The sequence below is a fragment of the Gasterosteus aculeatus genome, chromosome 11 (genome assembly GCF_964276395.1).
Source record: "Gasterosteus aculeatus chromosome 11, fGasAcu3.hap1.1, whole genome shotgun sequence".
Taxonomy (NCBI): Eukaryota; Metazoa; Chordata; class Actinopteri; order Perciformes; family Gasterosteidae; genus Gasterosteus; species Gasterosteus aculeatus.
In genome coordinates this window covers 1,138,058-1,164,746 of record NC_135699.1, presented here as the reverse complement: position 1 = coordinate 1,164,746, position 26,689 = coordinate 1,138,058, and the positions used below count along the sequence as shown (strand labels likewise).

The 26,689-nt window shown below is 45.2% G+C and overlaps 2 protein-coding genes across 2 annotated transcripts; one reads left to right on the top strand and one right to left on the bottom strand.

Annotated features, from left to right (window-relative positions):
* Positions 1-7,039: 7,039 nt before the first annotated feature.
* On the top strand, positions 7,040-14,845 carry bcl2l12 (BCL2 like 12). The gene is made up of 8 exons (XM_040190355.2): positions 7,040-7,063; positions 10,057-10,237; positions 10,488-10,692; positions 11,802-12,021; positions 12,223-12,327; positions 12,738-12,814; positions 12,916-13,179; positions 13,819-14,845. The coding sequence occupies exons 2-8, from the start codon at positions 10,059-10,061 to the stop codon at positions 13,858-13,860; spliced, it is 1,092 nt and encodes a 363-aa protein (XP_040046289.1). The 5' UTR covers positions 7,040-7,063; positions 10,057-10,058; the 3' UTR covers positions 13,861-14,845.
* tspan4b (tetraspanin 4b) lies at positions 14,573-22,653 on the bottom strand. Its single transcript, XM_040190356.2, has 8 exons — positions 22,314-22,653; positions 20,447-20,516; positions 20,068-20,259; positions 19,912-19,986; positions 18,562-18,657; positions 17,676-17,789; positions 16,311-16,394; positions 14,573-15,849 (listed from the first exon to the last, which is right to left on the bottom strand). Exons 2-8 carry the CDS (start codon positions 20,513-20,515, stop codon positions 15,781-15,783), a joined length of 699 nt encoding a protein of 232 aa, XP_040046290.2. The 5' UTR covers position 20,516; positions 22,314-22,653; the 3' UTR covers positions 14,573-15,780.
* Between the last annotated feature and the right edge of the window lie 4,036 nt (positions 22,654-26,689).

The following is a 26,689-nucleotide window of genomic DNA, read 5'->3' as shown; positions in this document are numbered from 1 at the left end:
TTGATGCCAGTTGGGTCTTTTAAATATCTCCTCAAGCTCTCTCTCTCTCTTCTGGCATTTTTGTCCTTCTTAGCAAATCAGCTTGAGGTGCAAACCACCAACCGGACTGCAGTGCGGAACGGAACTGCCTTCTGTCCACAACGGTGGCCTGCACACAGACGTCACACACACGCTGACCAATGTGCACATGCACGAAGCATGAACGGACCCCTGGAACGTGTTATTTAATGTTAAGATACCTGTGAGGACAGAACCAATGTATCTCACGCACAGTCCTCAATACGGAGATGTGAGTGGATTTATCAGTTAGTACAACAATGTACTGCAGGAAAATCATACAGTACAATGACGTAGACTCATGTACGGCTAAAGTCAAACTACTTTGCATTTCTAGATGTTAGGTATTGACCTTTTCCCGACCTTTAGAACTCTTCTCAGAGCCATTAAACATCTGCATCTCTTTATCTCCCCTTGTCTCATTAAGCCCCCCCCCCCCCGGGCCGTGGTTTCTGGGTGTTTGCTGTTAGTTTCCTGTCACAGAGGAAGTGCCTCACCCTGCCGCCTGGCTCCCTATTGGCTCCAGATGAACAGTGATTTTTGGGGGTGAGGAAGGGGGGGCATCACAGGAGCATAGAAGAGGGACCGGGTGTGGACAGCGAGACACGGGCACACAGAAGACAGGCGATGAGTTCAGGGGACTGAGGGTTGGACGCTTCGCCGCAGAGAGGAAATGGCTTTGTGTCGGAGGAGGTGAGACAACTGAACTAACTTTATATTCTACATTATACTATATATGCACCTTCTATTTATATCTTGTTTAACGTTAATTCCTCATTGAAAGGATGAACATGTTCACCTATTACTTGGTTCCACATACTTTGAAGGTAACTTGCTGTTCAGATCACATTCAGGATTCAGAAGCGTACTTGCTGACTTGTCTAGTCTTCTTCCCTTCTTTCCTTGGTCTGGTCACTCCCAATCCTTGTACCAGTGTCGTTACCACGGTGACGCTGGACAGGTTTGGGGGGGGCTGTGCCAAGGACTACAGGTGCTGCGTGAACCTTTGTGTCTATTTCTCTTCATGAGTGATCTGCGCTTGTAAATACTATTAAGAAACAATGTTTATTTTCTCATATGAACTTAACATTTTGGTCCAAACAATAGTCGCACTAATTAAGTTACAGGACGGCGTTGTGTTCATTGTGGAACAAATGCAATCAATAAATGACTACGAATAGAAAACTTCTTTACGTGTTTTTGTGTTAGTTCTATGTATGTTAGTGTCTTGTGAGTGAAGAGTAAACTTGAAAGCGTTTATGCTAATTGGTTTTTGTTTTATTACAAATACTTTGGGACAAACGGAATGTTAACTCAATGAGCAGATGAGACTTCCAGTGTGCGCGAGTCACATTTCAGTCATCAAATTCAGTTGAAGCTCTGCAAAGTAGCATCTTGTTAAATTAGCATGGTTAATGTTATGTATTTTCGGCTACATAAATAAACCTGATGTGCTGCTTGGTCCCAGTCTGACGAATAAAGGCTGAGCTGGTGCAGCACATGAAGTCCTCATGGGTCCCCCCTCCCTCGTACCCTGTACCCTGAGAGACTGTGATGCCCCATGGGGACGGCAACACCCTCAAACCACTTTGCTTCATTTGGCTCAATGAAACAGTTTGTTGATCTAATGATCTGACTTGAATCCTTCATGGTAATTATAATAAAGTTGCATATGGCAAAGCGCCCTGCTGCATAATAGTCAGTGGCCGCTGGCCCATAGAGCGCCAAGGGGCCTGGTCCCACCTTGAACCACAAAACAAAATTATAATTAGTTTTATTATATTAAAAATACATTTTTCAAATTGTCAATATTTGTGTATTTGTCCTTTTGAAATATCTGCTTTTCCTGCACGTCCTCTCCGCCTGTCTGCATGTGTCAACTGGGCTGGGTCCTCACCCCAAAGAGGCAGGTCCAAGAAGCAGTTTACCAATTACTGATTAAAGATATGAGACATATAACTTAGCAGGGTCAACGTTATCAGGTGGATTAAGCACTGGCACTGGGTTGGGTTTGTGGGAAGCTAAATAGTTTTCTGACCGTGGAACGTGAGCGAGGAGCGCGAGCGTGACCGACTGAACGTGAGCGACTGAACGTGACCGACTGAGCGTGACCGACTGAGCGTGAAGGACTGAGCGTGACCGACTGAACGACTGAACGTGACCGACTGAACGTGAAGGACTGAGCGTGACCGACTGAACGACTGAACGTGACCGACTGAACGTGAAGGACTGAGCGTGACCGACTGAACGTGACCGACTGAGCGTGACCGACTGAACGACTGAACGTGACCGACTGAGCGTGACCGACTGAACGACTGAACGTGACCGACTGAACGTGAAGGACTGAGCGTGACCGACTGAACGACTGAACGTGACCGACTGAGCGTGACCGACTGAACGACTGAACGTGACCGACTGAACGTGAAGGACTGAGCGTGACCGACTGAACGTGACCGACTGAGCGTGACCGACTGAACGTGAAGGACTGAGCGTGAAGGACTGAGCGTGACCGACTGAACGTGAAGGACTGAGCGTGACCGACTGAACGTGACCGACTGAGCGTGACCGACTGAACGTGACCGACTGAACGTGAAGGACTGAGCGTGACCGACTGAACGTGACCGACTGAGCGTGACCGACTGAGCGTGACCGACTGAACGACTGAACGTGACCGACTGAACGTGAAGGACTGAGCGTGACCGACTGAACGTGACCGACTGAGCGTGACCGACTGAACGTGACCGACTGAACGTGACCGACTGAGCGTGACCGACTGAGCGTGACCGACTGAACGTGACCGACTGAACGTGACCGACTGAGCGTGACCGACTGAGCGTGACCGACTGAACGACTGAACGTGACCGACTGAACGTGAAGGACTGAGCGTGACCGACTGAACGTGACCGACTGAGCGTGACCGACTGAACGTGAAGGACTGAGCGTGACCGACTGAACGTGACCGACTGAGCGTGACCGACTGAACGTGACCGACTGAGCGTGACCGACTGAGCGTGACCGACTGAACGACTGAACGTGACCGACTGAACGTGAAGGACTGAGCGTGACCGACTGAACGTGACCGACTGAGCGTGACCGACTGAACGTGAAGGACTGAGCGTGACCGACTGAACGTGACCGACTGAGCGTGACCGACTGAACGACTGAACGTGACCGACTGAACGTGAAGGACTGAGCGTGACCGACTGAACGTGACCGACTGAACGTGACCGACTGAACGTGACCGACTGAGCGTGACCGACTGAACGTGAAGGACTGAGCGTGACCGACTGAGCGTGACCGACTGAACGTGACAGGGCGACCGTGGAAGAGGCATGTATTAAGATAATTTGATGCTGTCACTAATGAACAAAATAAAGGACAATAAAGACAAGTGGAGATGTCTTAAGGAGTATTTAAACGTGTCAAAACAAACTCGAAACACCAATCAAGGGGACCTCACTTTGTAGGCAAAAAGGGTCTACAGCGAGCAGGAGAAGCATTCTTTAAAAGACGACCCAACCCAAACTTGGTGAAATCTCTCCTCCGAGACCCGTTTGAAAAAACAACTAGAAGGTAAAACAACTGGACCCGGATCAGGACTGGCATGAAAGGGAAGCCACACATCCAGAGATTGCTGCACCCGCAAGGTTTAGCTAGCTGGATGAAGTCGGGACAGATACATGAAGCACATTTCATACGGATAATTCCACTAAGCTCGGCGTATCAGGGAGCGATAACATTGGTAGCTGGACGACGGACTCAACGCAACGCAGGACAACAGGACGCGGATGGAAACGGGCACATTTTATCCAAAATAATTAATTGTGTGAAGTTTTGTGCGGCTTTCGAGTTGGTCTTTCCTCAACACACTGACAAACTAGGTTCATAGAGGCATCTTAATACATATATGTATATATATTTTATTAGAGTATATTTATTATATGATATTCATATTTATATTGTATATGTATAATATTTACAATATGGCATTTATGTAATTTACTGAATATTATATTAATTAATATAATGAATAAGATGTTAAACTGTCTGTTTGCTTTGTGGAATGGCCTCTTAACTTCTTGTGAGTGATAATGATTCAGCAGCTGGTGACCTCTAGGCCCATTTAAAAAGGGCTTGTTTAATACTCATTAGACCCCGTAAGGCTCGACCAAAGTTTGCTGGTTGTTTAAACATTCAAATATACAACTTTTATTTCAGAAAAATCATTAATAAAATAAATTGTATTTGTACAGTATTTACAAAGTATTTTCATTTTGAACATCGAATGATGGAACTGTTATTTTGGATAATTCTCTAAATTCAAAATCTTAATCTAATCTGCTTGGAAATGTGTCATTTGTGATTTTGGGCCAGAAAAAAATGAATTTAACGGAGGAAAGAAAGATGGAGCTGAAGGGACATCTAGTGGAGTATGACGTCAAAACACCAGAAAATCCTATCCTATACATTAACCATGGCAGTATTGAGTAAATATCATGTAGCAGAGTTTTGACTGATTTGGTTTGATGATGATACATTTACGATATTCACAACAATTGTTGTGTTTTTCAAACATAGAGTTCATCAACAAGAGAGATGGAACCCTTCAGGCCAGTGTGTAGTGATTTGTAACATGAAGTAACGTTACCATACAGGTCCTTTCCCTTCACACCGCTGTGCTGCCCGGACCGAGGACACGCTCCTCCCCGTCCACACTACAGTCATGTGGACCACATTTCAAAATGAGATGCAATTCTATTCAAGGCGTTACAGTAAATGGGCGTATACACCCCAAAATGCCCGGCTGCCCCCATGTCCCATGTCAAAGTGTCCCTGAGCAAGACACCTACCCCCTAATTGCTCCCCGGGCAAATTTTTTAAAAGCCATGGGTTAAAAATGCTTTGGATAAAAGTGTCAGCTAAATTACATGCAATGTAATATTTACTTTACAGTTTTTGAGAAATTTAAAGATAAAATCAGCAAAAATGACCATAGCTTTGAAACCAGATCAATAAAAGGTTACATTGTAATTATACTTGATTCCTGTTTAAGTTGACCTCCTCTATGCCCATGTATATTTTCACAGTAAGTAAGTTAAAGTCAGCTCAGTGGGTCCATTGTCCTCCTACGTGCAGACCCCGGGATGCCCTGTTGAGACCTTTTTCCTCCTTGGGCGCAGCTTTTACCCGACCATCGGGGGCGGATGCGGGGCACCTTTGAATCAGCATTTGCGAATCTGACTGCCGGTGGACTTCTGGTCGATGCGGCGTTGGTCCGGGGGTGGCCGCTGGGGGTTGGCGTGGGTTACAGTGGGACCCTCCTCTGACGCTCCAGCAGTTTGTGAGCATCTCCCCCGTTCCGGTGGGGGCTAGACACGCAGCCACCCTCCGACCAACATCTTAGATCAGACAAGGTAACCCTCTGAATTTAAGCATCTTACTAAGCGCAGGGAAAAAAACAACTAAAAAGTATCGTGGCAGTAGAGGGAAGAGCCCAGTGCCAAATTGCGGTTGGTCGGGGGCAACGTGGTGTACGTGAGAACGCTTGGTCGGTGCCGCTCGAGGGCCTGTCTCTATCCAATCAAGGCTCAGCCCATAGACATAAAACTGTTGAAAAGGTCAAGCGGTGAACTCTCGCTGGCCCTTGAAAATCTGGAAGAAAAGGTATAGATCTTTACCTGACGCCCAGCAGCTGACATAGAACTGATGACCAGTTTGCGTGGTTTTTTTCCCCCTGTCCTTCACTGTCGGACCCCCGGAGTACCGCTGAGGACACATGACTCATTGTAATCGGGCTCTGGTTATGACGTCGCACCTCAGGTTTCCACACAGGAACACTGCCTATCCCTCCAGACCACAAAACGTCGGTGGAGTTTCCCTCCCGACTCCAGTTGAGCCTGAGGAGCACTTTCTGTTCCCCCGTTGACTATTTGCCTCGCTTGTCTTCTGTTTTTCCTGTTGTATAGGAAATAAAATCATTGGCTAGAAATCAAACTGCTGTGCATTTAGGTCCACCAACTACACCCCCAAACACAACAAGCAAAAAAACAATGTTGTGCATGCACACGATCCTGTATTGGTATGGCGAAAAGTACTCTGGAAAAAAAGCAAGTGGAATTTGAGTCTAACCTTTTATAGAGCAGCTTTAAGATGAAATAATGTATACAATGTCATTTTGATGACTATCTTTCTTTTTCTCAAACTGTACAGCAGCGATTCCCAAAGCGTGGGCCGCGAAGGTACTGCAGGGGGGCGCGAGAAGTCATTTACAATAAATAAATAAAATGTTTTTAATTTTCAATTTTGAAAAGTTTGAAATTAATATAAAAATATGTCAAATGGGGCGACCTCTTGTAGTATTAAAGTAAATATGTATGAGCTCCGGAGAAATTGGTATACAAAACATACATTGTCGTTTAATACATTTTTAATCGGTTAAATTCTTAAGGTAATTTAATCATCCCTAGTTTATGTTTTGACCAGAGTTGTGATTGAAGGTTTGGGTGGGCCGCAAAAGATTTTCAGATTTCAAAGTGGGCATTCTTGAGTTTGCAAACCGCTGCTGACAGTATAATATCACATATAGAAATACACATGATCATAGAGGAGGTTCCTGCCAACACAAATGCGGTGGAATTGAAGGATCTGGTGTAAAGACCGTTCAAAGATTGGGAAAATGACGAACACCATGTATCGTGTTTTTACAGAGTGTGATTTCCTCAGAATCTGCGCAGTAAGACACCGTGACAGTATCGATGGGCGTGGAGCAGCTGGAGGAGGTCCTAGTGCGGATGACGCGGGGCGGCGTCTCTCTACCGTAACGCCCGCAGTAGAGGCGCACTCTGTGATGTGGTCTGCGTGAGCGCAGTCCGTCCGCGCAGCGTGCAGCCGGTCGCACACCCGGGACCCGGGACACGAGGCAGCGGCGGTCCGGGGGAGACTCGCCGAAACACACGAACGCGGTAGGAAGAAGACGTCTTTAACTGGACCTCCGTGTGTGTCTCTGGTAAAGTGTCCGCGAAGTCAACGGGAAGTGTTTCGGAGGTGTCGGGAGGCTAATGGGAGAGCTCCCGTTGCTGAACGCAGCTATTTCCTGGTGTTTGGTCCTCACCGTCCCCGGTTCCCGTCCCGCCACCTTCTTCCTGCTCCCGCTTCTCCCGGTCGGGTCGCTTCTCACCGTGGGAGGTTCCTGTCTTCATTGGTCGTTGTTAGCTGCGTTCTTACGCGTTCTCCTCATCATGTGACCGCAGCTCGTCTAGGTTCTCCATACAATCGGTTTAGGAATCTATGTCTTCTCCTCGAACAGCTGCTTTGGCAGATGTTTCCTCTCCCTCAGTGCACGGAGCGCTGAGCAGGAACCTCAGATGAAGGGACACAAGAAAGTGCAGCTAGCAGAGTCTTCTGAGCCTCGATTTGAGAGCAAACACCCTTTTCGTGCGCTGTGGTTAAAGTGTTGAGATGGTTAGCAGGTCAGAAGAAGATCATGGCTCGTGCTGAGACAGTAGCGGAGCGGTAGTTCCACAACTTATTCAACTAATAAGCAACTAGTGGACTAAAGTATCAATAGAAACAGCGTCAGCTGGCGAGCTTCCTCCAGCGTCTGCTTCTGGTTTCACTTGTGCCACCAACATGGGTCCGCTGGCTGACGTCCTGGTCGGCTGACCCGTACACCCCCCGTACACCACCCGTACACCACCCGTACACCCCCCCGTACACCCTCCATACACCTGGGAACCTGGTGAGGAACCTGGTGAGGAACCTGGTGAGGAGCCTGGTCTTTTCTTCCCTTTTCTGTTTGGACAAATTCTTCACTGTTCCAACAATCTACAGGATTTCTGTCAGCATAATGAAGTGTCCTCTGTATGAACACTGTTCACAGAATAACATCGGACTGATAATAGGGACTGGTTTCTATAAGGTACAGCGTCTCTGGAGATTAAGTTCTTATATTTATACAAACAAATGAGTCATGTTTTACACATTAAGGACCACCGCCTGGTATCTAGTGGATCCATAGAACTGTGATTGATATATTGGTTATTAGTCTTTGAAGTTAAGTGATTGAAAGGCAAGCACAAGAAAACAGTTATTTGTAACGACACATAACGACACACCTAAATGACATGAGCAGTGAATTAACTATCGTCTATCGTGATGGAAGGGTTTGGTTGCTCACAGACAGCGGTCAGATGTCTGAAGTCTGGACTAGAGAGCTCCTGGTTTTAGGCTCTCCTACCTTTCATTCTGAAGGCCTGAAGTCACTTTCTGCAGACGAGATTCCACTATAAAGAGAGCTAACCGGTCCTTGCAAACGTATGTAGGGACTTTTACACACTGTGTTGCCTGTTTGATTCATGCAGAAGCAGATTATTCAAATCAATACTTTTCTGTGTCTGAAAGAATATCAAAATCTGAATAAATCCATGAACTTAAAGAAAAGTGGATTTAGGTTTCAGACATGACTGAAACTGACCCGATTGAGAAGGACTATAATAGAAGGGAATGTTGACAGACTCGATTGTCCAGGTCCGTCTGTTAATTTTACTTTCACTACGTCGTGGGCAGGATGTTTCATGAAGCTTGATGATTAATTCAACCCAAAGCTTTTCACTTAGTGGATTTCCTCGAGACACATTAAACTGACAATACAACCAGTTTTTCATACACGTCTACAGTGAGTTTTTAAAGTTGATCGTTTTCATTTCACTTCATTGATTTCTATTTGTTTTAATACTGTATAAAATACAAGTTGTGTAGACATTCACTCCAGCTGAAAACTCATACGTGGTTTAGACCCAATAGCTGCAGCAATTTGATGGATCAATCTGCCATGTAAGTTCAGACTGAAATATTTCATCAACTATTGAATGGATAATTATGGTATGTAATTCAAATTCCTGATGTCTTAAAGCTGCATTCTCTGTAGTGACCACCAGGGGTCACTCCTCTGGTCCCATAGACGTCTATGAGAAAATTGCTCTGCTCCTCTGGATTTTTCCTTCAGTAAACATTGTAAACATGCTTAACATACAGCATGTGGTCCATTTGGTTAGTTCTTATCTATTTAGAGTCAAATAGACCAGACATCCGGCTATGATTTAGGGCGGGGCTACTACTGATATAATATAATTATATCAACAGTGATTTTCACGCCAACCGTCGACCGCAGTCCATATCAAGTATATGGATATTTGACGCAGGGCGAGGGCTTCAGTTACCCCTCTCTTTTTTGACCATACATGCGTTTGCATCCCTGGTTATGGTTCCTTGGGTCTGTAACACACGTCGGTCAAAATACCACAAGAATCATTTAAAACAGCACCTATTTACCCCGTCTGAAACGGCCCTCCACAGAGTGACCTGTCTTGAGTGCCTGTTCCTTTAAATGCAGGCGATCGGGGGAGGCGGGTGTTCTGGTGTTGTGGACTGGTCAAGTTAGGGGGGGGGGTCTTCTCACTGTGCTCCTCAAACAAGAATAAAAGGCTTCCTGCCCGTACGTCCTTTCCCCTCCGTGTTGTGAGTGAGCCACTACACCCAAAACGCCACAGCATCTATAGTGAGTGTAGGGGGGCGGGGGGATGAGATGGGGGGGGGGAGGGGGACAAGGCCACGTAGAGACAACCATTACATTGTGACGAGAGAATGATAAGGAAGCTCATTCTCAGTCACTCAAGCATGAGGTTTCTGGTACAAGAACCATAACATATCGAGTCTTTTTTGGGTCGGTCGACATGCCAGATACCCAGATTAACGTGTAGAAGCACTAAAAGTGGAATTTTCATAATACGTCCCCTTTAATAAGGGGACGTATGTCTGTCTGTTACGTGTAATTGCCAGTGTTGCTGTTTTCCGTTCTTCAAAATAATATAACAAAAATATAGAACACAGAACATTACTGGTTTAATGCTTGTACCAACACCTATCGTATGCTGTATTTCGAGGATGTTCTCTCGTGTATAACAGAATAATAAAAGCACCTTTTGTTTGCCCTGGTCTTAGTGATGTCAGGGTCTGCAGGACGCCCTTCCTCTGTCTCTTCTGTCTGTTCCATTTCTCTGGTGGAGATCAAGGCTGAGACTCATCTGGTGATCCAAGCTTTCCTCCATCGCGCCCTCTCCACCCCTCTGAATGAGAGGCCAGGCCCAGTGGGAGGGGCCTACAAAGAGCACAACAAGTACAGGTGAGATGCCTGTGATCCTGTTCTCGACAACACACTTATCGGTTTTTCACTTAATGAGACTCTGGCTCGTTCTTTGGAGTTCCTCAACCAGCAAATCTTATATATCTTAATTCCAGGAAAGTCGTTAAATACACACTAGTGGAAAGATCCTGCAAATGATTTTGAGTTACTTTGAGTGTGCTACCAGTCAACCTTTTAAGATGCTCGAAGCGTCTACCAGCCCTGTTCACCAGACTATCCGTTTCCATAGCTCCAAGCCACAGCCAAAGACGAAGAACGCCCGGGATCGTCAAGCCCATGAGTCCAATTCAGCAGATGAGAAGAGGACTGGATTCAAGGATTTGATAAAGCAGCTTCCCCATCAGAACAGCAAACGTTGTCCTGCCCAAGACCCTAGAGGCTCATTGGACAGAGACAGTAGGACGAGAGTGTCCCACCTGAGAGATCAAACCGATGTAAGGAAATGCGTGTTTTAGTCGGCTCTGTATCCTAAAAAAAAAGCTCAGATCTAGGCCCCTTGCGGCTGGGTCTTGGTAACACTGTTCGGTCCATCTGTCAGTCAGTCTGTCCAGTTCTTGGTCTCTACAGTCAAGTGACCAGGTGTTGTTCCTACCTCTATGAACTGTGGCGGCAGTTTATAGAGCTTTTGTTGTCCTATTATTGCACCAACATTAATAACCCAAATTATTGCAATTTTCAGACCCTGATTACATAATGACAATATAATAGCATAATAATGCAGGTACGGTCTGTCGAAGAACACAGAAGGATTTATTCGTCATTATATATATTATATAGAATTGGGAATGTGAAAAAATATATTCTAAATAAAGAAAACAATAATAATAATAATAAGTGCAAGGGACACGGAGCGGGGAGAAGCATCGGGCTCAGTGCAAGAAGAGGGGACCTTTAACCCGCTTTAACCCGAGGACCTTTAACCCGGGGACCTTTAACCCGGGGACCTTTAACCCGGGTACCTTTAACCCGGGGACCTTTAACCCGACACTAGTTCAGACCTGTTGGATGTGTCTTAAGTGAGTTAGTTTACTTTTTCCACACCACGGCGGGTTCACGCGTTCCCTTCCTGTCGGTGTCCGCTCTGTGCGCTTGGAGGCGCTGCCTAAGCCCCGCCTCCAACAATGAGGCAGACGAGCACAGCGCGATGGACGTTCATTTATATGTAGATGAACATCGCACCACCAAAAATGAACGCACTCACTTTCCTGTATTGTCCGATAAGTATATTGTATATCGTGACAGGCCTTTATGACTTTATGAGTATTTTTTTAACACTTGCCAGAGCATCCGCCCACAAGTCCTCTTCCCCCCCCCCTTAAAGGCCCAGTGAAACCAGCATTACACAATCCCTCCATGGCACTGGCCTTGCAGTGGTGAGTGGGTTCCCACTGGTACACCAGGTGCCAAGCATGGTCTCTGTACCACTGATTACACCGGTTTCTCATTGTCCAATATGCAGATGATCGCATGTATTCTTCACATTCATGCTCTGGGGGGAGATAACACTTTTTGATGTAAGCAACCCGTGAACCTGTTTCCACAGGATGCTGGCAAACTCCCCTCCTCTACGTCAGAAGAAGACGACAGTGAGAAGAAACAAAATAAGAAGATGACGCAAAAGAAGCTAAAAAAAAAGCTCTCCAAATTCTTCAGGAGAAAGTTAGACAAAGCGGAGAAAGAGGGCTCTGACACTCCTCCCAAGAGGCCTTCCACATTGGCAATCAACAAAGATGTAGAGTCTCCCCCGGTCCTCATCTCCCCCAGTAAGCTCCTCCATCACAACACACCGTAGGTGCAGTGCATTTATCTGCTGCTAAGTCTACGTTAAATGTGCATGTGGTCTGAATCTGCACTATAATAAGGTGTAAGCAAACTGTCAACATACACACTGCATATTTATTGGTATGACTGCAGCAGAGGGATACGTTCAAAGTTGAATGTAGTATTATGATGTGTTGCTGTAGCCCACCCTCCCGAGTTCTATGATGAAGTAGCAGAGAAACTGGAAAAGATTGCCCTGAGGTCCACCAGTATAAAGAAACTGAGTCCCACAGACCAGCCTTCACCAGGTAATCACACACACACACACACACATAATTCAAGGGACAATAATATGAGGGGACTGAGGGAACAGACCGAGAAGGTGACGGAGAGGAGAGAGGACACAACACAACTTAGCTCACTTGATCCGCCTGGTTCCTGGCTGGTGCCTGTGCTGTCGTATTTGCATGAGCTCCTGTGGGACTGAAAGCTAACGTCTTCTCCATCAGTTGGTCCGTTAGCTACAATATGTTGGATTCATGTTAATGTGTATTTAAAGACAATTCAATTTGTGGAGAAAAAAAAAATGATCGCGACCCCCCTGCAGTACCTCCGCAGACCTCTGATCTAGATAACCAGATCTAGTATCCGAACCTGACTCCAGGTTTGATACCCTGAGCTACCCTCCATGACCCCAGATGTGCATCTTTTCTTTCAGCAGGGTCTGAGAAAGAGGCAGTGGTGCAGCAGCTTGCTCAGGTGCTGTCTTTGGAGGGAGATTCTATCAACCTTAAGGTAGGAAGTGGTTCATCATAAACTATAAAGCTGCATTATTATGCATTTGTCAAATATGGGCAGCTAAACGGGCACTGTGTATGTCATGCAAACCGTGACAGATCGAGTCGAACCCCTTCCTACGGAAGAGTCTGGCCCGGCTTTCCTATGCATCCTACTCCAAGCTTCTAGACTTTTTTGGCAGCAGCCTGGTATCCGGGTCACCGGCCCAGCTGCCCTCAGCCAGTCCAACGCTGCGGCGCATGGCTGTCACCATGGAGGTCTCACGGAGGATAGTTACAGCCACCGGAGTCCAGCGCATGGAAGGCTACACAGAGCGCTACATGGAGAGCTTTGCCCCTTGGGTCAAGAGCCGTGGAGGATGGGTGAGTGGTCCATCAGAACATTCTACACAAACACAATGTCTTACAAAGAGACCAGTGGTCACATAAGAATCAAGTGACGTGGAGGACACCAAAAGCCTTACAGGAAAGTTTGAGGAGGCACTGGTGATGCTATTATGATCCTAGGTCTCTAGCATGGGCGTTCTGGGGGGTTTAGGACCCGCTTTAGAGCCTCCTGTCCTGTGCCTGCACACCCCATGCTAGATTGTAATGTCTCCGCTGGAGGATCTTGCCCTCCCCGCTTTCGAAACCCAAGGGTATGTGTAACCAGCAGCATGAAGGTGAGGACATGGTCACAGGAGACCAATGTGTCTCTGCAGAGCTTTGAAAAAACGCTCGCCAAACTTACAACCAAAGTCAAGCCAGGTGGAAGTTTATTTGTAAAAGACACAATGCGTGTAATGATAATCTGAACTAAAACACGGGAAAGGCTAAGACACAGAGACACAGAGAGTCCCCAATGTCCATTGCAATGTGTCAGCAGTCACCCACACAAGACTGACCTGTAAGTGGCTTAACTTAAACAAGTCATGGCTTTGAGATGTATGTAAGTAGTCCAGTATAGTTTAAGCTTTATTTGCCTTTATTTATGCTTATCACACACCTTTTTTTCCTCTTCAGGAGAATTTGGTAGATCTGGAGGAGCCACTGGAGTACGACTGAGCCTACTGGTCAACCTGAGCTGTGGACGCGCCAAAAACACTGAGTCTCATCTGGACTGTGACATTAGTCCAGAATGCCCTTTGCTTCATGTCCATGTGGGATCCACGTTCTGTGACAGAGGCTTCATGTTTTTACAGAAGCTGTCTAAATGATTTAATTCAAGGACCTGCTGATCAGTTTGCGAGGAGTGAAATGTTACCTCAGTGAGTTCCTCCTGTTGCAGTTACAGGTTACTGCAGGTCCCTGTGGATCGATGTCCCTGTGGAAAAAGACTTTTGACTTGTACTGTATTCAAGCTGCCTCCCTGACGCGCGTGATGCTCTCCTGAAGATCCTGCAGCAGCTTCCCTCACAGGCATCAATGTTCATGTTTTTACTGCCCGTGGTTGTTACAGGTACTGCAATCATTTGACTTACATTCATTTACAGATTCATTGTGGTGATGGCTGGGCCAGCAGAGTGATTGCGAATGAATCGTTTTATTAAAGAAAAGGGTCTTTAGCTTTTTGGGGAACTGACTCTTCAATAGAACCAGGTTCTACCACTGGTTCCTCTGATGTGTCCTGCACTAATCAGGCCTGCTTCCACTGTTTCAAAACAAAATGTCCCATGATAAATTATGAATACATAACCCAAAACCTCGAACACCTGGCCCTAAAGTAGTTTGGAAGTCATGTTATTAAGCTGTAAAGAACACACATACTGGTCTTATGTGCACTTTGAACGTCTGTATGGTGTTTATTATAAAGCATGCTCTGTTATACATTTAAATAACTACATTACCACAAAGTGCAGTAAATTACAAGAAACCGACTGTAGGACAGATATTTATTCACAAGATATATGTATTTTTATATATGTAAGAACTAAGTATGTTTTGTCAGCATCTTTATTTGACCTGTTTGTTACAGAAACATCTTTAAAAAAAAGGACATGCAAAAGGAATCCGGGCGGCCATCCTTTAATCCAACTTCATTTTCTTTGGATTTGAGCCTTTAGTTTCGTTCTGTTTTTCTATTGTTCCGATATAAGTGATGCGATTACAGCAGCAATCAGCCGCCTCCCCTTTCTTTACACGCACACGTAAGCCACGCCCCCAGCCGGGGACAGAAGGGACCAATACTGTCCTGACTAGTCGATACTGTATTACTTTACCAATGGAAAATGGTCCTGTTACAAAAGGTTGGATAAACGAGTGTATGAGAGCGTTACCATGGGAGTATTGTGTCGCTGTCATGAGTAGATGAAACAAATGGAAATAAAAGAAACCTAAAGTCACTGAACTTCACAGAATGTTCAAAGTGCTCCTACAGTTTAGCGATACATACAAGGCTCAAAGGTATCAAGAAAGTGAACTCCGTGCTTTATAAAATGTTTTCTTTTGTTTCTTGTTGACATGCTGGACAGATCTTGGAATCCCGATAATGACCTTTGGAATAGTCAGTGACCGTACTGAGTAAGAAAATGCATCTCGTTAAAAATATGATAAGCCGAATCAATAAGAAAATGTCACTCTACTTTTTCCTACACGCAGAGCCTGGAAACAAAATACTAGTACGGACAGACACATACTGCTGGGACATGACAGCGGACCCAGTACTTCCCCTCGCATTGCGTTATCGTATTTCACTGTGTGACGTCACTGATTTGGCATAACTGTCATAATGATCCCCGTGCCGGTGAAATCAACCCTCAGTCTGTCAGTACTGCCTGGGTCCGTACGCTAGTGTCCATTGGCTGGATGGAGCCACATTAGCATTTTAGAAAGTTTACATTTTATAGCCAAAAGCACCGTGTTGGACCTGAAACCACAGAGCAGCGCAGCAACAGTCTGGATTGGGCTTTTGAGGGTTTGAGGGCCTTGAGATCTCAGAGGAGTTAGTGATGGGTACCCTCATCAGGGGCCTGTGAACAGCTGGTCTCAGTCCAGGTTCTTCTCAGCACACAGAATTTGACAGTACATCAGCAGGGAGAACAACAGGGCAAGGATCTGTCGAGAGAGCAGGTCAGAAAATCAATATATATAGATCAGATAAAATCAATATATATAGATCAGATAAAATCAATATGTACAGTGTACGTGATCCTGTTTGAAACAGCCAGACAGTACGTGATACGTGGGGGTTTATGGATGTATAGATTGATGTTGGTTGCTGATGGGCAGGTGGCTCACTGTGTGGTAGCTCCTGTCATCAGTGTGTCAATGCGTGTGGGTTAAAGACCTTTCAGGGGTGTGAAGACTAGAAAAGAGAAATACAAGTACAGTGCATATACACCAGGGTGGACGTACGGTCGGCCAGGATGTACAGTGAAATGTACACTCCAGGTAAATCAAAGATGATCACTTTCTATTAGGACATCCATATTTATTTAATCACAAACATCTCTTCTGTCCCGCTGCTAACGTTGGGCAGAATAATATATGTGAGAATGATTATTGAAGACAATTACCTGCACAACACCAATACACACTCCAAACACCAGGACTGAGGGGATGTTGTCCAGCAGCCACTGCCTGGCCTTCTGGTAACACGGCTGCCGGGGACAGACAGAGACAAACAGAGACATGGGAGCAATAAAAAGACTGATGTCCAGGAATCCATTTAAAAGGCGATTGCATTAAAAGGTATCATGTTAGTTCTGGCCGTCATCCCTTTTAGCACAACTGACTTTGTACTCGAGTTGTCCAGAGATGTGGAGACTCTGCGTGAGGAACATGTCTCGTGATCTTCAAGAAGTTGTAGGAATTATAATGTGTAGACTTGTTGTTGGTTGCCGCACACACTACTTCCTGTTTACTGAGCGATCATCAGCAACATTTCAGTATTCACTTTCAGTTTCTCCTTCACATAAGCACTTTTAATGAATGTGGATATTGTGATGGCTTGTTTCCACCATGTCAGATAACCTGACTGCCTGTGTCTGTTGTCCTATTACGCTTCATTGTAGGGATGTTATTGTGCTCCAAGATTTCACCCTTTGTCCACAGGAACAATGCTGTCCTGAGCAACAGACAACGAGCAAATCTATGAAGAAACGTGAGAAACACATTGCTGTCCGTTCCTGAGAATTTAGCCGTTTTACTTTTACTCTGCCGTTCTTTAGTTAAGATAATCTCCTACTGGGTATTTTAAACAGCCCGATTCTCTTAAGCTATGTGTGATTGGCTCCAGATGGGCGAGGGTGTGCGATTCTCACACAGGAGGACGGTGAGGATTGTGTCCATCCTTTAGCCGCTCAGTGTGTACAGCGTGGCACCTCAACACCATTTAGCAACGTTGTCCTTTGTGGCCATTTTATTATTTCTAAATAAATATTTGAATCTGCACATCAGATAGTTTGCATTACTTGCAGAGTATTTCCTTGAATGCTTGTAAATAGATTTTTCAAAAGGACATTTGTATAGCGACACTCTAACCTTCCAACTATTCAAAGCCACAAGTCAGCGTTGGTACACAGAGGTTGCCCTGCTGGGTGCCACGTTCCTGCCAGGAGCTCAACTACACAGATGGCCTGGAGGCAGTCTGAGGTTCAGCATCTTACTCCAGGGCACTTTGGGAAGCTGGAGGCTCTGCGGCACTACTTTTGCTCTGAATACATGTCTGCGCTGTATGGAAATCCACCTGGTTTGACGTTCAGCAGTCTTATTAAATGATCAATCCTACAACCAACTGCATTTAGAAGTGGCAGTCGCTGATAACTGTTGATATAACTGTAAAGCATAATATCATCAGGCCTTTCTTCTGGATCACATTCAGATTTCATCTGGGAGAGTCATACAAAACATCTTGTTTTATAGCTGAGCAGCAGACCAACCTCACTCCATCCGTCCACACACTGGACCGTCCCGACTGAGCAACAGGAGGAGGGCAGCGTTCCATTCAGCACGTCATACCAGTCCGTTTTGTTCGTTACTCCACAGCATTTGAACTGGGAGAAGACAGCCAGGCAGAAAGATTAGAGTACTACGAGGCCAATACCAACTTCATCACCAACCCACACTGGTAAAAGGATAACACATACAATTGCAAACGAGTTGTAAAGTTATCTACTATGTCACTATAAAGATAGTGCACTATTTCATATGGTTTCACTTAAGAAAAATACAATTTGGAGACCGAAGGAAAGAGAGAGAGAAAGGTAAGACATTTGTACCGTTGCGATGTACCAAGATGAACATATCTGTGACTTGTGATGCAGGCAACACAACAACAGCACAAATAAAGGTGAAAGTATGAAAACATAAGGAGGCATATCTGTCCCTGGGCCTTATGACCACTATCGGCCAAGAAGAGAGACCCCACGGTGAGTGTCTTAAAATACTGGAGGCAGACAGTAGGAAGCCCACTAAAGTGATGAGACACTTGGAAACCCCCCACCATGGTCATGTAACTGAATAAGATAAAGACGAATATGCTGCTAAATCCTGGGAAGATAACTTGGGGGGAGGAAACACGCACTTATAAAAAGGAAAACTAATATTTGATAGATTTTACATTATAATTATAATGCAATTCATACGGCCCATGGGAGGTCCTCCAGTGTTCCTATATAGACAGAAGAGGTTTGGGATCTGCTGACATATCGTACACACTACTGGCTGTTTGTGAGTGTTTGGCCGTGACATCGTTTGTTCGGTTTTACGTACCTACTGTACACGCATGCAACACAAGTACTCATGCGTTCTTTGTAGAGTTCTCACCATTATCTGGACGTTGTCCCAGGATTTTTGAAGTTCAGGTTCCGATTCATAAATCTTCATACCTTCCTTTAATTCACCTTGTGCTCTTGAATCCAGCTTTCAAAAAAAGGAAGAAAGAAACTGATTTTAGCCGTGATCCAGACCTCTCTATCAAGTAGTACTTTGTTCCTCCTCTACGGTGCCAAATCCCACACACTGGGAAGACAGGTAATCAAACATTAGCATCCTGGAGGAAGCCAACATGGACCAAGTTCTCCACAACTATCATGATGCCAGCTTTGATGGGCGAACCATAATCCATATTCCAAACTCCACCCCTTGAAACAGCCGCTTTACGGCCAATCGGAGGAGGGGAATCACAGCCAAGACGAACAAAAACGCACTACATGGATCATATTGCTCATATGCCACCTGAGGAAATGATGCATTGACCTCAACAACTGGGAAGAGACGGCCTGTTACAGGAACCTTTTCGAGGCACAGCGGGAGAGGCGAGTCCTTTGGAGTCGGCAAATAAGCTAACCTGCATGACATTGATCACCTTTATTTACTGCATGACATTGACTGTTGGATGAAAATCCATGCTGATGCAATTCAAGCCAGCGGGGTCAGACCCAGAACCCTCCGGCTACAAGGCGACCGTGTCAAGCTCAATGGATGCACATCTTTAGAACTGGATTTCTGCCAATGAGTTCCTTGTGACAATATTTGATTAACCAAAAAGTTACCTTTTTATTTTAATTATTATCTTTTTTTTTGTAATTATTATCGAGCATTAAACACTCTGTGGGTTTCAATTTGACTGTTTTCATCCATTCAAAGTTTCCTGATTCAATCACTGCTGGCTATTACTAATGCAATATGTTAAAACGTTAATGCTAACTTATATAAGAGACATTTTATTTCCGTGCATCAAACTTTCCAAAGGGAACAGAAGTCAATAAGTCTTGAGACTTAACACCCCCACCCTGATGCTACACGTATGTGTACAGAAGAAGTGGATCCTCAATGAGTCCGGTCCCCACAGAAACCCCAAACTGCTCTTGTTCGTTTCTCATGCCTTTGGTCTTTGTCAGTGAATTTGAAAATAATACCTGCTGCCATGATTTGGATATGTGATGTATGCAGAACTACATCACCTAATCTGAGAAAGAGGATTCCAGTCAACTTAACCAAAAGGTCTTCTCAGCAAACCTTGATAGGAACTTACCCATATCCTTTTCTGTTCCACCTACAACAACAATTTCAGTTGCATTTTCACCTCCTTTATATTTTTGGTCTCAATCATTCACTGTGCATGATGTTAAGACACCCAATTTATTCAGTGTGCATCGCGTTGGTAGAGCTCACCTTGTCATGGAGGATGTGTATTACCAGCATCAGAGTGACCTCTGTCAGGACCAGGAGCAGAAGGATCACAAAGAACTGCACAACAGAGGAAAGCAGTTGGAGACTGACATCATGACCAAAGATATCTGCAACTTCTTCCCCATGTCAACCTCTCACCATGAACAACAGGCAGCGCTGCTCTTTCAGGGCTCCGAGACAACCCAGGAAGCCGGTCACCATGGTGATGCCACCGGCGACCAGCAGCAGGTTGGCCGCTGAGAGGGATGGAAACGACAGGGGAAGAGAGGAGAACTCCGCCTGCGTGAAGGACAGCCAGACCCCAATGCCGAACAAGCCGCATCCCCCTAGCTTTCCAAGAAGCGTAATGTCAAGCCAGAGGGACAACGCAGCATCACTCACTACCGAGGCAAAGATTAACATGCCCCATGCACATTAAATCCTTTGGAGGCGTGCGATGAGCATATTTTAAGTAACACTTAGTGAAGGCGAAATGAATGCAAGTGTATGATAGCAACTTAGTGGTGATGACACTTACCCAGAAGATGAGGTTAAAGACAAACATCAAATATTTGACACAGCACAAACACCTTCGAGACGCTGACATCCTGCAACAGAAGAGACTACGTTCAAACAACAATGTCACAGTTAACTCATCCTGGCTGCTGTGTTTGTGTGCCTCATGTGACCTTCTACGGTTAAATAACTGCGGCTTTGTTGGCGTGTGTGAGCGGGAAGCAAGTCACCAATGAGATTAGAAATGTGCGAGAAAGCGTGAATTATAAGATGTGTCCAGGAAGGACATCATTCTAATCGTTGGGATTGGCTACTTCCAAAAACAATTTGCTATTATTTCAATACTTTTGGCCGTAATGAAATGTATTCATCTTAATGTTGTTGGTGTCGGGGGGAATTGATTGATCTCATGCACACTGAGTTCTCTCTTTAACTCTGTGACCTCTATTCTGGACTGAAACTGATCCACAATGGAACAGTGTAATAAATACTAAATCACAACCGAGCTCAAGATACTTTTGACATTATCCACTGATTTCAACCAACTAAAAAGTATGGAAACTTTCTATAACAATTGTGTTGTTTGTGATCGTTTAAATCGACGTGTTAAATACAGGATTGTAGGATTCTGTAATGTGAGTAGTGGGGACAGGAAGGGTACATGAATGTGTGTGTTTCCACACACAGCATTCCTTGCCCTGCAGTGGCCCAGTTATATGTTGTGGTATATAATCACATATTGTACTTGTACTTTGTTTCAGTGGTACAACAAACAGCTTCCTGTTCTCTTTGCACCGGATGACGAAGCTAGACATTTTGCTCAATCCCTCATTTGGAAGTCAAGGAGTGGTCACAATGGCTACAAGGAATGGTTCCTGACTGCTCTTTGAGTGGGAAACCTCCTATGACTTGTGTTTTCTCAACGTTTTGAAACACAACACGTGATGTTCTTGTGTGTGTGAGATAACGGTCACAGTGGGGGTGTGATTGGTCTCTGACTAAGTGGTCCCTACACTGAGTACTGACTCTACACAGGAAGTCAAACTGCTGACAGGAAGGAAGCTCCCTCCTCTCTCAGTAGACCTAATTATAATGCTGGAAGCACCAGCCGGGGCCACAGCAGACCTGTGGGTCACACATCTTCTACAAACCCTTATGAAGCAAAGTATGGCCCAGAACGGTGTTTGACGTTGTATTGATTGCATAAACCGAGGAGGAAAGTTTCTATCAGCTACTTTAGGTGAATAGTTGGAGGACACGACGAGACCTAGAGTCTCACAAACAGAGGCAGGAGAATGCAGAAGGCTTTGCTGAATGCATGTGTGATTAAAACCAATCCATCAATAAAGGGCTGACCATCTATGTATGAAACACACATTTAGGGTCAAATTCCCTTTCAGTCGGTCCCCTGAAGAGTTTGCAGTCACTGGTGAGGCTGAGCAGTGGGGCTGTCCTCGACTAACCCATTAGCGTATTCATACTGTAAAACAGGAGGCTTCTACGGAGGCCATGTGGAGCTCTGTGAGGGGTCTGAAGACTAGAGTAGGAGGTGCACATGTAATCCATATCACAGATGTGCTCATATGCTTATGGAAATAGGTGAGTGACTACAGGCATATTTTAGTCAACAGGTTGGAGGGACAATCTTTTCTACGTATTTAGTGCCTTACTGAGATCATTATGCGGATCGTTATCGTGGTCAGCAGTGCAAAGCGACTAATGAGATCAACATGTTTTACACAGTAAAAGCAGTTCCATTTGAATTCATGCAAACGTGATTAGAGGTGAGACATATTTTCTTCATTTAAACATACTGACTTTTGAACTTGAAGTAAAGTGGAAGCGTCTGGTGTCTACATTTAGTGTGTGTGGGTACGACAGGGCTTTACCTGAAGCTGAGTCTCTACGTCCCGCTTTTTCACTCCCCGGTTCTGGTCTTTACTTTTCTTTTCTTTCCAGCTCCCCTTGGCATCGGTCCCAGGAGCAGCCGGGCTTCTCTTGTCTCCGTCTCTATTGTTCTTCACTGGTCGACGTTGTCCGCCCGCTGTCCCCAAATCAATTTGTCCTCGTCCACGACTCAGAACTTTGTATTGACTTTAAGCAATTGTCCACCTGGAGGGTTTTACCCAACTTTATTAAGTCGATCTCTGAACAAAACTGCCTGCCTCTCTCTCGTTCTCTTTCCAATTATTTCCAGATGTGTGTTCATACCCGCCCCCTCTGTGTCCCTCCCCTTCCCATTTCTTCCTGCGTCTCGTCCCTCCTCCACCTCTTGTAAAGCCTGGCCCACTTGTCCCCCCTTTCACTCTTTGTTCCACAATGGTTGGATCATTCTGTTTGCTGCGTCTCACTGACGTGCTTTTTGTTGCTGTACTCAAAAAGAAGACAAACTGGCCATTCTACCAAGTGCTGGATTTGCTTCATATACTGCTGACTACTCCCAAAGCATATTAGAGCGTCCAATGTTTTAAGCAAGTAGCTTTGTTGTATCTCTCAAATAAAATTAAAACACAGCAAAAATAAAGAAGTTATAAACCATCTACATTAAATTTGTTTTCACTTTTGTTTATTTTGAATCCATGTGAGCACGTCAGCTAAACAGACCATGCAAATAACTTATTATCAGGCACGCAATAAATGTATGAATTACATTTATTGATTACAGTGAAAACATTAAACCCACCAATGAAAAAAGACAAAAACTTAGAAAGTTCACAGACAACACAGCCGTCATCGGCTTCATGGGGGTCGATGACGAGTCTGAGTAGAGACGGGAGGCAGCTGGTGCAGTCAGAACAACCTGGAGCAGAAAGCAGGACAGATCACCTCTCTGGTGAGGCACCGTCGTATCTTAAAGAGCTTCTAACACCGTATTGTCCTACAAGGCAGCTGCGCTCCATAGATGCTGGTTACTTGTTCCTATGGCTTTAAAAAGTAGGCTGGGGGCCAGAGCCTTCAGTTATCAAGCTCCTCTTTTGTGGAACCAGGTTCCACTTTCAGTCCGGGGGGCAGATTCGGTCAGCTCTGTTAAGATCTTAGTTCTGTCTGGACCCTGGTCCTGACTCCTGCGTGGCCCCTAAGACACCTACAACATCTAACACCATTGATATTCCCATTTCTATTGCTGTAAACATTAACAGGCATCACTAACTTTGTATGTGTGCTTTCTCACCTCACAGGTTTCCATGGATCATGGTTAGTGGTGGAGGTGGCCGCCATGATAAGGGCTGTGTCAAGGATGCGTAGAGGAGGCAGGACTCAAACGCAGACTTCTTGGAAAGCAAAAGACTTTAATTGTCAAAAAGGCAAAAGCAAAACGCCAAGGGGCAAAAAACACGCAGCAACCATGGGGGAAAACGGCAGACAGGAACTACGCACATCCACGACGAAAGACAATGACGCGACAAGTGACACACGGCTTAAATACACAAGGGAGGTGCAGGTGATTGGACACAGGTGGAAACTATTAGACGATCACAGGGGATGACGGGACAAGGCAGGAAGTGAAGTTACCCGGGGACACGAGTGGCAGAAAACTACAAAATACGACAGGAAGTGAACCACACCGTGACAGGCTGAATTCTCTAATGCTAAGGAAAGGCACTGCATTGCTTCCCTTCTTAGCTCCTTTAGCATAGGAACCACTAGACCATCCTTGACGGAGGGAAAGGAGACGATTATGTTCTACAATTCCTTGCGGCGGCAACATTCAAATAGTGAGGTGTCATTCAACTTGTTTAAAACCCCAAGTAAATGTTACCCAAATGTGGTCCCAAGCACCTGGGTAAGTCTAAAAACAATACTAGTATTGGTTTTAAATGTTATCTATCTGTTCACTGGTAATAAAAAAATAACAAATGACTTGTAGATAAAATGACGTGTAGATCTGCACAGCATCTCACTGACCTCTGCAGCTCGACTCTAAATTCACTCACTCTACTCCCCCCCCTTCACTGGTTACCAGTCCTCTCGCTTCACTGGTTACCAGTCCTCCCCCCTTCACTGGTTACCACTCCCCCTCCTTCACTGGTTACCAGTCCTCTCTCTTCACTGGTTACCAGCCCCCCTCCCCCCCCTTCACTGGTTACCAGTCCTTTCTCTTCACTGGTTACCACTCCCCCCTTCACTGGTTACCAGTCCTCTCTCTTCACTGGTTACCAGTCCTCCCTTTTCACTGGTTACCAGCCCCCCCCCCCCTTCACTGGTTGCCAGTCCTCTCGCTTCACTGGTTACCAGTCCTCCCCCCTTCACTGGTTACCAGTCCTCCCCCTTCACTGGTTACCAGTCCTCTCTCTTTACTGGTTACCAGTCCTCCCCCTTCACTGGTTACCAGTCATCTCTCTTCACTGGTTACCAGTCCTCTCTCTTTACTGGTTACCAGTCCCCCCCTTCACTGGTTACCAGTCTTCGCCCCTTACTGGTTACCAGTCCTCTCTCTTCACTGGTTACCAGTCCTCCCCCTTCACTGGTTACCAGTCCTCTCTCTTCACTGGTTACCAGTCCTCGCCCTTCACTGGTTACCAGTCCTCTCTCTTCACTGGTTACCAGTCCTCGCCCTTCACTGGTTACCAGTCCTCTCTCTTCACTGGTTACCAGTCCTCGCCCTTCACTGGTTACCGGTCCTCTCTCTTCACTGGTTACCAGTCCCCCCCTTCACTGGTTCAGTAAAGGGGGGACTCATCAGCTTTACCCCCACTGCTCCCGCTGCCTAGCAACTTGCTGCTTGACAGTGTTGTGTTAAAAAATGAAGAAACGTCGGATGGACAGAGGTCACCTGGATCAAAAGGTTAAATCAAACGTATTTAATAAAAGAGATGGTGTTGTGGTAAAAAGAACATCTCAGCTGAGGAGCCGCTGGTCTCAGCAACCAACAGGCCCCAGGTCAGTCCTTTGACCATCCCTATTGCCCGTCTGTTGTCTCCACCAGTGAACTCAAGAACAATGGTTCCTACAGGTATTTATACCAATGTTGTGAAAGTTAGTGTCCACACCTCTGGGAGTCTTCTGGTGAGTTCACTGTAACTCGGATTTCGAATGTCTCTCAGTCAATCTAATGTCTATCAGTTGTTGTTCAAGTATTACATGCATGCATTCCAGTTGATTACATTACATCAAATACAATCATAACTGTACATTGGTATTATGCTATTAAAGTTGCAGAATTACAGTGGTTTTACAATATTGTCATTACCAGGGCTGTAGTGGAGGGTAAACGCATGTAAACACCGTTTACGCACCTCTAGAATTTGGAAATAGCGTTTACGCACCTCTAATTGGCGTTTACGCACCTCAAAGTTCCCTGCGCCTTGTATTCTTCCGTTGGAATAATCCGAAATAAACTTCGTGTAATTTTAAAACACCAGCAATGATGCAGAGAGCACAGGGAGAGGAGAAACACCAGGTCAAATAGAGAGAGAAGCACAGAGCAAGGCAGGACCTGACGTGGAGGACAAGGAGGCCCTCTGGGCACTACTGTAAAAAGGAGACTCCATATGTAGATAGTTCTTAATCTGCAATTGTGTTGTTGTGTTGACATACTTTTCTTTACTGTTTTCTTAAATTTAATAAACTACAAACTACTAACACATGTTTTCATTGTCATTGATTGTATATGACTTTTACTGATAACATAATGCAATATAGCCAGGACAGCCTTACAGAGTCGCAACGCTTTGTGTTGCGTTGCTTCGCATCGCATCGAGGTCTGCATGATCACAAAATTCAGTTTACCCACCTCTAATTTTACTACTACAGCACTGGTCATTACTTTATTGATTACACAGTTTCAGAATCATGGCTGTATTTTGGTGTACACTATATGCATTTTTGTTAATTTTATGAACCGGGTTGTCAGTTTATTTCTAATATCCTACAACAGTAAAAGCCTTAAAACACAAAAGTTCTTGCAGAGTTCATGCAGATAAAGATGGTAATCTTCTAATTTCATTTCATTTAGGAAGATATGCTTCTTAAACCATAATTCAAGTTTTATTAATGCACATGACTAATTCAGCTTCTTTCCGGGAGTTTTTTTTTGTGCTTTCTCCCCTATCAGGTCTCCGTAGATCGTGGTTCCTTCGGGACCCTGGTCCTGACACCTACCGTGGCCCTGCTGACGCCTGCTGCTGCCATCATCATCATCATCATCATCATCGTCATCATCATCATTATTTTAGATATTAATCATATTACTTTACTCGTAAACCCTCTCCTAAAATCTCTGTGCTCTCCCTCCCCACAGGCTTCTGTGGATGGTGGTTCTATC

Excerpts from the sequence above, each read along its gene's own strand:
- bcl2l12 (XM_040190355.2), top strand. The coding sequence starts at position 10,059 with ATGTCAGGGTCTGCAGGACGCCCTTCCTCTGTCTCTTCTGTCTGTTCC. Across the intron at positions 10,238-10,487 it reads AAAGAGCACAACAAGTACAG|CTCCAAGCCACAGCCAAAGA; the intron begins GTGAGATGCCTG and ends CCGTTTCCATAG. Across the intron at positions 13,180-13,818 it reads TCAAGAGCCGTGGAGGATGG|GAGAATTTGGTAGATCTGGA; the intron begins GTGAGTGGTCCA and ends TTTCCTCTTCAG.
- tspan4b (XM_040190356.2), bottom strand. The coding sequence starts at position 20,515 with ATGTCAGCGTCTCGAAGGTGTTTGTGCTGTGTCAAATATTTGATGTTT. Across the intron at positions 20,260-20,446 it reads TCTTTAACCTCATCTTCTGG|CTAGGGGGATGCGGCTTGTT; the intron begins GTAAGTGTCATC and ends CTTCTTGGAAAG. Across the intron at positions 19,987-20,067 it reads AGCGCTGCCTGTTGTTCATG|TTCTTTGTGATCCTTCTGCT; the intron begins GTGAGAGGTTGA and ends TCTGTTGTGCAG.